This window comes from Carettochelys insculpta, chromosome 16 (assembly GCF_033958435.1).
Source record: "Carettochelys insculpta isolate YL-2023 chromosome 16, ASM3395843v1, whole genome shotgun sequence".
Classification (NCBI taxonomy): domain Eukaryota; kingdom Metazoa; phylum Chordata; order Testudines; family Carettochelyidae; genus Carettochelys; species Carettochelys insculpta.
Genome location: NC_134152.1, coordinates 22,657,863 through 22,667,172, shown reverse-complemented (window position 1 = coordinate 22,667,172; position 9,310 = coordinate 22,657,863). Strand labels below are relative to the sequence as shown.

At 45.3% G+C, this 9,310-nt stretch overlaps 1 protein-coding gene across 1 annotated transcript; it reads left to right on the top strand.

Annotated features, from left to right (window-relative positions):
• The first annotated feature begins 10 nt into the window (after positions 1–10).
• Positions 11–8,186, top strand: LOC142021629 (zona pellucida sperm-binding protein 2-like). Its single transcript, XM_075010696.1, has 18 exons — positions 11–57; positions 146–222; positions 434–517; positions 587–681; positions 1,201–1,359; positions 1,913–1,957; positions 2,212–2,376; positions 2,848–2,944; positions 3,028–3,209; positions 3,980–4,109; positions 5,453–5,634; positions 5,707–5,798; positions 5,890–6,014; positions 6,313–6,502; positions 6,932–7,067; positions 7,153–7,249; positions 7,848–7,937; positions 8,050–8,186. Exons 1-18 carry the CDS (start codon positions 11–13, stop codon positions 8,184–8,186), a joined length of 2,130 nt encoding a protein of 709 aa, XP_074866797.1.
• The last annotated feature ends 1,124 nt before the right edge of the window (positions 8,187–9,310 follow it).

Here is a 9,310-nt window from a genome sequence, read left to right as displayed (position 1 = left end):
TTCTTTAGTCATGTGTTTACCTGTGCTGTGGCCAAGCTGTTCTTCTTGCAGCATGTGGTAAGGGAGGCAGAGAGAATTAGGGTTGTGTAGAGGGATTGGTCTGTTTGTTGTGCTGGCTTCTGAGCTTCTTCTTTCTTGTTTGCAGGCTGCTGCTTTTGCTTGGTTGCTCTATGGGGCCCTTGAGAGCTGGTGTTGCTAGCTCTATGGTTTTAGACTTCCCAGGTAACTAGGGCACTTTCTTGAATATGGTGGACTGGGCTTTAGACTGCTCAGGCAGTTTCCTGACACTGGTGTGTACTCAGAACTAATGTTACTACCCACTTCCACTCCAGGAAGCTGGATGGGGAGTAACTATCAGCCAGTATGGTAATCACTTAATGCTCTCCATGTTGCAAGAATTTATGATCAGACTGACTGCATTTTCCTCCTGTAGGAAAGGTGTCTTGTCAAACAGACAAAATGTTGCTTGAGTTTCCCAGGGAGCTTGGTGACATCTACTGGCAGGCTCTTGTGGTTGGTATGTATTGATTTGTGTGCCTATATGGTGTGTCAGGGCCCCAGCAGCTGAGCAGTTTCTTCTTTCTAGATGCAAGTGGTGCAGAGCTTGTAGACTGTGACTATGTGGTGGATCATGAGAGGCTGATTCTAACTGCTCCGTATGTGAACTGCACAAGACTAGAGGTAAAACTATATCTCTCTGAGAAGAACTCTTGATACAGGCTCTAAAGTGATAGTTACTTCTACTCTGCTATAGCATGTTCAGCAAAACTAGACCTAGCAGTACAGTGCCAAAGCCTGTATGTAATGCACAGTCTCCTCTTCAAGACTTTCTTTCTTGCCCTTTGAGTCTCTTAAAAGTGCTGGAGAACTAATTTCAATACAGCCAAGGAAACCAGTTCCCAAGACAAGCATGTGTCCCCTAGCTGTTTAGTGGGGGACTGCCTGAGAGGCAGTTAAGATGCTTGTATGCTAGGTGTTAAGGCCAACCTGTATGATGCTACTTAGAGATGTAATTGACTGCATTAATCAAAAGGCTCTCAACAAATCAAAGCCCTCCTTTCTGAGTAAGGATGGGTATACTGCAATTTGAGCTAATCCAGCTCTTGTGAGGGCTGGCTTTAATTGCTGATATCGGATAACATCTAGTGATGTAAAACTCTGCCACTGCCTCCTCCCCTGAATAACATTCTGTTTGTACAGTATGACAAACACCAGCTGAGAATAAACCTGCTGCTGAATGAGACCACTGCAAGGGATAAGAATATAACCTACAGTATTGGCTGTGATGCTCTTCAAGCAGATGAAGTCATCCCTACTATTTTTACAAGCACTACAAACTGTACTAAAGACTTCATGGCAGTAAGTGGGGCAGTGTCACAATCCTTGGCCAGCTCAGTTGAGTTCAGCTATGTCACAATGAGTTTGATAATTCAGCATCTCAAAGGTGTGCCTGTAGACTGCCTTTGGGTGGAGGGTATAAGGACCAAAGACTGATCAGCAGGATGATAGTGGATTTCCCTGTCCTGGAAGACTCAAATGTTAGTTCCTAATCTGTCTGTAAAACCTCTTCCTAGTGACTTCAGTGATGAGTCAGGTACTTCCCTGGGTGGACACAATATGCTTACCAGAGTGTACAGACCCCTATACTGGCTTACAATCTGTAATCATCCTCAACTTGAGCACAGGTGCACTACACCTATGGTGGAGAGTATTTTTTTCTCTTCCTGTGCATGCCCCCCCAATCTTGTTCCTCAAAACATCTGGCTGTTAATCCTTGCAGACAGCTGTCTTGGGTTCTGCTAAGTGTCTGCTCCTGGAGTGAGCTAGAAGGACCTTGCAAAATTCACAGAATGCTCACTTGGTATTATACATTGTATGCCTCAGATCTACCTGCTGTTACATTCTCTTTCAGGTTGTATTTCCAAGACTCATTCCCAGTTTTGCTGATGAACACATGGTATGAAACTTTTCTGTCAAAATGGGGGGCTGGGTGTTCAGTCTAACAGAGCAGATTCTATGTCCCTCAGAAACAAACTGCTGTTTGGATGTTTGCTGAATACAGTCAGTTGGACCCTTAAATATGTCTCCAGGGATGGTTGGTCAGTCAAGCTGCCATGCAAAGCTGTCTTAAAATTGCTTAAAGATAAGTACTAGCTTTGCCCTGTAATGAGAAACACTGTGCCTGTCCTAACCAGAAGTCACAAACTGCAGGTTACAGAATCTCAGATGACCTGGATAATCTCCATTGATGATGGAACAAGAACACACAGGCTAAGCCTTCGGGAAGCCATGCAGCAAGGATATACATTCCTAGCTGATAGCAACAATCTAATCTTCCAGGCTTCTTTTGGGGCAACTGGAGTCACCACCTACAAGGTAAGTGCACAGATATCTTGGAGGCTTAAAAGGAAAAACTTAACATAGATCAACATGTTACAGCTAGAAACATGGATAAGTCTGGCACTGCTGATGCTAACTTGCCTCAACCAGTAGAACCATATGACAAGTTTCTTTGTGCAGCCCATCATGATTCTGAACATGGGACTCTTAAGCCTAATATGTTAGTGAAATCTCCATTGCCTAAACTTGGCAGCTCTAGTCTGACTTGTCTATGAATTCACATGGTGCATGAGATTCCAGAAAGGCCCTTGCATAGTCTAAGAACTCCTCTGCACAGGCACAATCTGGCACCACTGTTTGAATGGCCAACTTGCCCTTCAAGACTTGTCAACTCTGAAGCCACTGCTGAACTGCAGCCTAGTTGAACATTAATAGCGTTCTAAGTACATGACACTGGGACCCTCAGTCTGAATAACCTGCTGTTCTCAATCAATGTATTCTCTGCAGCAAGACAACCAGGTGCTCTACATGGTGGCACTCAAGCTTTCATATGGGCCTCCTAATCAGCAACTAACTGTGGAATCAAGAATGATCTGTGCACCAGGTATGATTTCCTCTCCTCAGAGGACACTGGCCCTAAAACTGCAACAGATCTTCCCACAGACACTGACAAAGCGCTTCTTGCAGGCCCAGCAACCTGTAACTCAACACACATGACTGTTGCCATCCCAGCTTTCCCAGGGATCCTCACAGCTGTGAGTCTAGAAAACAAAAACATTCCCCTGAACCAGCTCCAAGCAAATGGAATTGCTCTAGACACACAGAAGGGTGTGAAGCTGCACATCAACAGAAGAATCCTGAAGTCCAGAGTAAGCTCACAACAAATGAATAATATCAGATAGTCACAATCAAAATACAAGCCACAGATGGAATAGAAAGTGTCCCTAACCTGATTCTGTTGTAAAAGGTTTCCTCAAAGCCAGTTCCAAGTCCAGACACCTAATCTAGTCAGCCTTGAATGCTGCCATGTGGCTTAATTACTTGAATCCTCATAAATGGGTGGTGTCCACCATTCACAAGAATAACCTTTTTTTTTTTTTAAAAAAAAAAAAAACCATTAAAATGCCCTGCTGTTACAATAGTTGAGACAAGCTCCATCTCTAATATCCCTTTCCAAATAGATCTGCTTAAACTTCTTTGCTTGCCATTACACAAATGTTTCCTATCAAGCATGGGCTGCTTGTTCTGGGCCTCCTTGGAGATAGACATTGCCTTAGCCATACTGGCAGTTCCACAACCCCAGTCAGGGATGATTATCCCTTAAATGATCCACAGAGCTACTGCTCTTGGCAAGAAACTACCATACCACTAATGGATAGAATGAAGGGGTTGCAGTCTGGACCAAATTGTGAATATTCAGTTCCTTTTATACTTCTAGTGGGCTGGGATGAAACCTAGTAGACTGTATTCTGATGCCTATAAATCGGGGACATTACAAAATTAACACTCCAGTAGCCTGGGTTCTTCTGGCTCTGTGGGGCCAAATGTATATTCAAAGAATCTACTCTGAACTTTGCATACAGTTCCACACTGCTTGTATAGGCTGTCTTGGATCAATGTTGTCTACATTCTCTTCCAGATGTATGAGGTGAACTGCTTAGGTCTCTGGTCATACCTAGCATCGTTAAAACTAACTTTCAACTTCCATGGTGAAATGATATCAATGGTGACATATCCAGCATGTGCCTGTGACCAACCTGCACCAATAGGTAAGACAACACAAACTTCCTGATGACCTCACTCTACAGTTTCCCTGAGGCACTAATCTCTGAGACGTCATGTCAGGTATCTAGTACTGGTCCGACATGTCTGAAGGAGAACAGAGTTGGATCAAATCACCAGTGAATTTTGGGGCTGGGGGCTCCTCTGAACTCAGATCATGAGCTAAAAGTCTAGAGAACTGGTGCTAGTACCATGTAGCTGGCAGAATTCTGTGTGGTTGAGGAAGAGACGGGGTCTAAGCAACTAGTGGGTTCCAGGACAAATATGCCAAGGCACTTGAACACCTTCTAAAATGGATGTTTGGGGGTGGGGGGGGACCACCTAAAGGGATGTATCCTGCATTGCTTCCGCTCCTTCATATGAGATGGCTCACAGCTTTTTGAGATGTGCTGGGACCTTGAGCTTCTGAGCACAAGCTGTTTGCAGGACCCATCTTCCGGGTCACTTCAGCCTACTGAAGTAAAGACTGCTCCTAGCATGATCAGCTGAGCCACGTCCAGAACACTAGCATCCTTAATAGCTGAGTAGTTGTGATGGAGTGGGGGGGGAGTGCATGTGTGAGTCAGGCTGGATGTCTGAGGCAAGCAGCAGCTCCCAGTGGCTAAGGATGACCCTGGGGCTACAACTGGCAGGTGACACCTCTGCCTGAACAAAGAGCAGGGAGGAGCTGAGAGGGGTTTGAATCGGGGGTGGCAGTTAAAGGCTAGGAAAAGGGAGAGCTGGAAGGCAGCCAGCCGGAGGAGGGGGGGAAAGCTACACCCCAGAGGGGCACCCCTCGGGGTCTTCTCCCCAGGACAGGTTGGAAGGACTGTCTCTGGCGGCTATGCTGTTGCTTCTGTGAGAAACTGGACATCTGTTGCCTAATAAACCTGCTGTTGTACCTGCTGAGTGAGAGTCTCTCCTGCCAGCAGACGGGGTGCAGTGCAGGGGGACCCCTGAACCCCATCACAGTAGTAAACACTGGGCCACATGTGGCCCATGAGACCATTTACCATTGCTGGTTTGTCTGTAGTTTGCACACAAAGTGACTTTCACTTAAAGCAAGACGATGTGAAGTGCATGCTGGTTGCTCACCTTGACTGAGCTGTGAGCTTCATAATGATGCTCTAATCTGCTGGCTCAGCTGCTACCACCAAAATGCTTACTAAGCAAGCATAGCTAGCAAAAAGACCCTGTCCTGGGAGAGTAACTTGGTCATCAAAAAAAAAAAAAAGCCCCTTTCACTAAAACAGTAATAGGCAACCTGAGCTAGTCCCTCATTTGACCTGAGGCAGGGGCTGACACAGTAACCCTACACAATACATGCCAAATGCCTTGAATGTTTTTTCAGCTGCTGTGTGCACTCAGGATGGCTACATGGACTTTGAAGTGCACAGTGACATGACAAAACCAGCCCTGGACTTGGATACTCTCAGGCTTAGAGATCCTACATGCAAACCAGTCTTCAAGTCTCCCATGGAGGACGTGGTTCAATTTCATGTCCCGCTGAACAGCTGTGGGACAAGGCGCAGGGTAAGTGAGCAGGACGGAGTGCTGGAAGTGCTCTAGTGGCAGGCCAGCTACAAATGCTTGTCTTGCTTGTAGTTTGAAGGTGAGAGGACACTTTATGAGAACGAAGTGCATGCCTTGTGGGCCAATCTACTGCCACGCAGGATTTCTAGAGACAGTGAACTCAGGTCAGTCCACAACTCTCCCATTGACTCACTTATCACTAAACCACCCATTCAGATGGCTAGCCAACCTATAGCTGAGCATTCTGTTTTTCAGGCTAACTGTAGTGTGCATGTACAGCAATGGTGATGCAGCTCTGAATGTAAGGATAAGCAGCCTCCCTCCTCCAGTTTCTTCAATAAACCAGGGTCCTCTGTCCTTGATCCTACTGATCTATCCAGGTAAGATTGTAAATAAGGGCCAGGTCCGAAATTGCACTTGAGTCAAGAAGCTCTTCAGGACCACTACTGTGGTTGGATTAGCAAAAAGTCTCCTTGGGAATGGACTGAACTACAATGGCCAGTGTGACTCAGCAAAAGGAGCTGTCTAGTCAGGCTAGGAGGCTTCATGACTAGGCAGAGCAGTGAGGTCAACTAAAGCATCCCCCAGTTGTACCCTTCAGTGCACACAGCAACTTCTCCTCCTGCAAGACTTCCCACTTGTTGTACTAATCTAACGCTACCCTACTTGGCTTTTCAGACGACGACTACCTGGAGCCCTACAGAGATGACCAGTACCCCATTGTGAAACATCTGCAGCAGCCCATCTTCTTGGAAGTACAGGTTCTAAACCGCAATGACCCCAACATCAAACTGGTGCTGGATGACTGCTGGGCAACAACATTGCAAGATCCAAGGTCTCTGCCCCGGTGGAATATTGTTGTGGATGGGTACGTATCCTACCCCCTACTGTAAGAATGTGGGTAGGCTGGTATTGGCAAGATTAATCTCAGATGCTAGGCTTGCTCTCAGGGCCCCAAACTGACTTCTGTCAGATGTTTGAGCCATCTAAGTGCAAAGCATCCTTCTCTGGCTATAATCAAACATATGTAGCATTAGGTCAAATGCAGTCAAACTTACTGTAGACAGTTTAATTTTAACTAAACAGATCAGAGCTGGGTGATGCAGAAGATCCAAATGTCTGGACTAGAAATGTGAGCCTGCACTAATGCAGGCAGTAGCCATGCCCACCTCTGGAACAGTCCTGAGGGTCTGCCTTGTCCAATGGACTAAATATCAAATCTTCATCTTAATGAACTTCCCAAGACTCTGGCTTTCCCCAGTCGCTGTGCCGTGATTGCTACATGTGTCTCCTGTAGGTGTGACTATGAACTGGATAATTACAGAACCATATTTCATCCAGTGGGTCTTGCTGTAAGCTACCCCAACTATCGCCAGAGACTTGAAGTGAAGACCTTTGCCTTTGTGTCAGGTGACAAGGCCCTCACTAGCCTAGTAAGTGCCTCTATCCCTGGTTTTATTGCTCAGACATCCTATGTCTGTCCATGCACTACCTGCAGGTGTGTTCTCATTGCTCTAGGTGTACTTTCACTGCAGTGCTCTACTCTGTGACAGGCTTCAGCCAGACTCTCCTCTATGTTCAACAAGATGTCCTTGGTCAGCCAGAAACAAACGAGGTAGGAGCTAATTGCTGGGAACCAGAATGGTGTGATGTAGCCTACTGAGGTTTCTGCATAGCCAGTCCTGTCTAGTCTACCCAGACATTCTGCAATCCCACTCATTGGCACATACTGTTTTTTTTTTTTTTTATTGTGAATTTTTTTTTTTAGTGCTGTAGATCATGGCATTCAGTGTTTAAGCTTTTTGTGGATTATCCCCAGATCGGGTGGGGGGGGTGGGTTGGGGGTGGGGGGGTTGAGTCCATGGCCTTTCATAAGGAGAGGGCACTGCACAATTGGCTGCTGTCAGGCTCTTCCATCTCATTAAAACACAAATGTGTTTTTGTTTGCCTTCATAGACTAATTTTAAAGCTTTTTTTTTTTTTTTTTTTGCATGCTGCATATTTTCTTGCACAAACTGAGGGCTCTTCCCATATGAACATAACAAACTTCCATTGGTTTGGATTACATGGCATGGGGGTCCTGATGTGTAAAGTTGGCTCTCCCCAGCCTTACATTAATGGTCTCAGGCTTCTCTCCTCGTCATACTGCTAGACTAGTGGATTTCCATCTGCTGCCCTTACACAAAGCGACTTTTATGGTGGCTGTCTTATAGATGTGTCAGTGACACAAGTAGAAAACTCTGGTGTGGCAAGCCTACCTGGTCCTGTTATCTTAGTAGCAGAAGAATGGCCTTCACTCCAAGGTATGGTACAAAGCTCCTTTCCCTAGGTGGTAGTCTAATGCTAATTCCAGAACAGTACTTCTGGCAAAAAGCTTGCCCCTAACTTTTTTTATTCTAACAATTATCTCTACAGAAGAATCTCTCCTGAGAGAAGAAACATGGACAACTGTTGGAACAGCAGCTACAGTGATTCTTGGCCTTATGGCCACTGCACTGGTAGCAGCAGCTCTCCTTAAAAATCTGAAGGCAAAGTCTGTAATGGCAAACTGACAGCATGTGATTAGTGACAAAATAAACTGTTGGATGCATTCAGTTGTAGTGGACTCACTATTCTGTAACTTCAGGAGATGCTTGCAGCTTGTTTCCAGTTGGAGCACATGAAGTCCAGCGAAAGGAAGCTTTTTCACATCCCAAGCAGCAAAGCCTCTGTTTGCAGCATGAGTAGGGTAACTATCCCCATGACAACTGCTTAAATGTCACACTACCCTTTAATATTCCCTACTGTCTGAGTATTGTTTCCCATCCATCTCCAGGGTTAAGTCAAGCTATAACTGACTAGTGCAGCAAGATCTGGTCACATTCAAATCAAATTCCCATGTTGCACTGGGACATGCACCCTGTGAAACTGGCAAGTCCTTGAGTTTGGCCTCTTAGAGACTTGGGCATATTCACACCTTCAGTAACAGCAGAGCCCTTCCAGGGACAAACTCCACAGTAAAAAGGCAAATATTGTCATGGTAGTATGACACAGGGTCTCTAGCACAGTGTCTATAGTTAGTAGCATGGAGATAGAAGGCTCTACCCCACCTAATGCATTCATATAGGTAGGAATGGCTGTCTGTAAACCTCCATGCTATTTTTGTATCTTAAGCAGTCAGACAGCAGGAATCTGATCCCTAAAGGCTTAGCTGAGGTAGTCCAGTATCAGTTGCCAAAGCTGGCTACTGAGGCTTCATCAAACTTGTATGGCTTGCCTATGCCATAACATCATCCCCGCTTTCTCCATGGGTACACCGGGAGAAATTGTAGCTCTAGTCTAGATTTAACTCTGCATTAGGTAATTGCAACTTCCAGGCACCTAATGGGAGTTATGCTGTCTGACATGATGGGCATGGATGTTACATCTGGGCCAGTGAAGGACAAAATGTAAGTACAATTGAGACTCAGATAGTAGAAAGATGGATGAGGCAAGAAATGTGGGCTGCAAATCTCAGAAGTAATCACTGCATTTTTTTTTTTTTTTTTTTTTTTTTTTTTTTTTTTTATATCTCCAGGGTGATGGAACAGGTAACAGCAACCTAATGCTTTGGAATCTTATTTCCATTAGTCTGGTATTGACAGGGCAAAGCTAGTGTCTTAAGTCTAGAATGATTCTAAATACCTGAACTACAAAT

Coding starts and splice junctions, on each gene's coding strand:
- LOC142021629 (XM_075010696.1), top strand. CDS start 11: ATGTGTTTACCTGTGCTGTGGCCAAGCTGTTCTTCTTGCAGCATGTG. Junction 518..586: donor CTGGCAGGCTCTTGTGGTTG/GTATGTATTGAT, acceptor TCTTCTTTCTAG/ATGCAAGTGGTGCAGAGCTT. Junction 7,250..7,847: donor GTCAGCCAGAAACAAACGAG/GTAGGAGCTAAT, acceptor GCTGTCTTATAG/ATGTGTCAGTGACACAAGTA.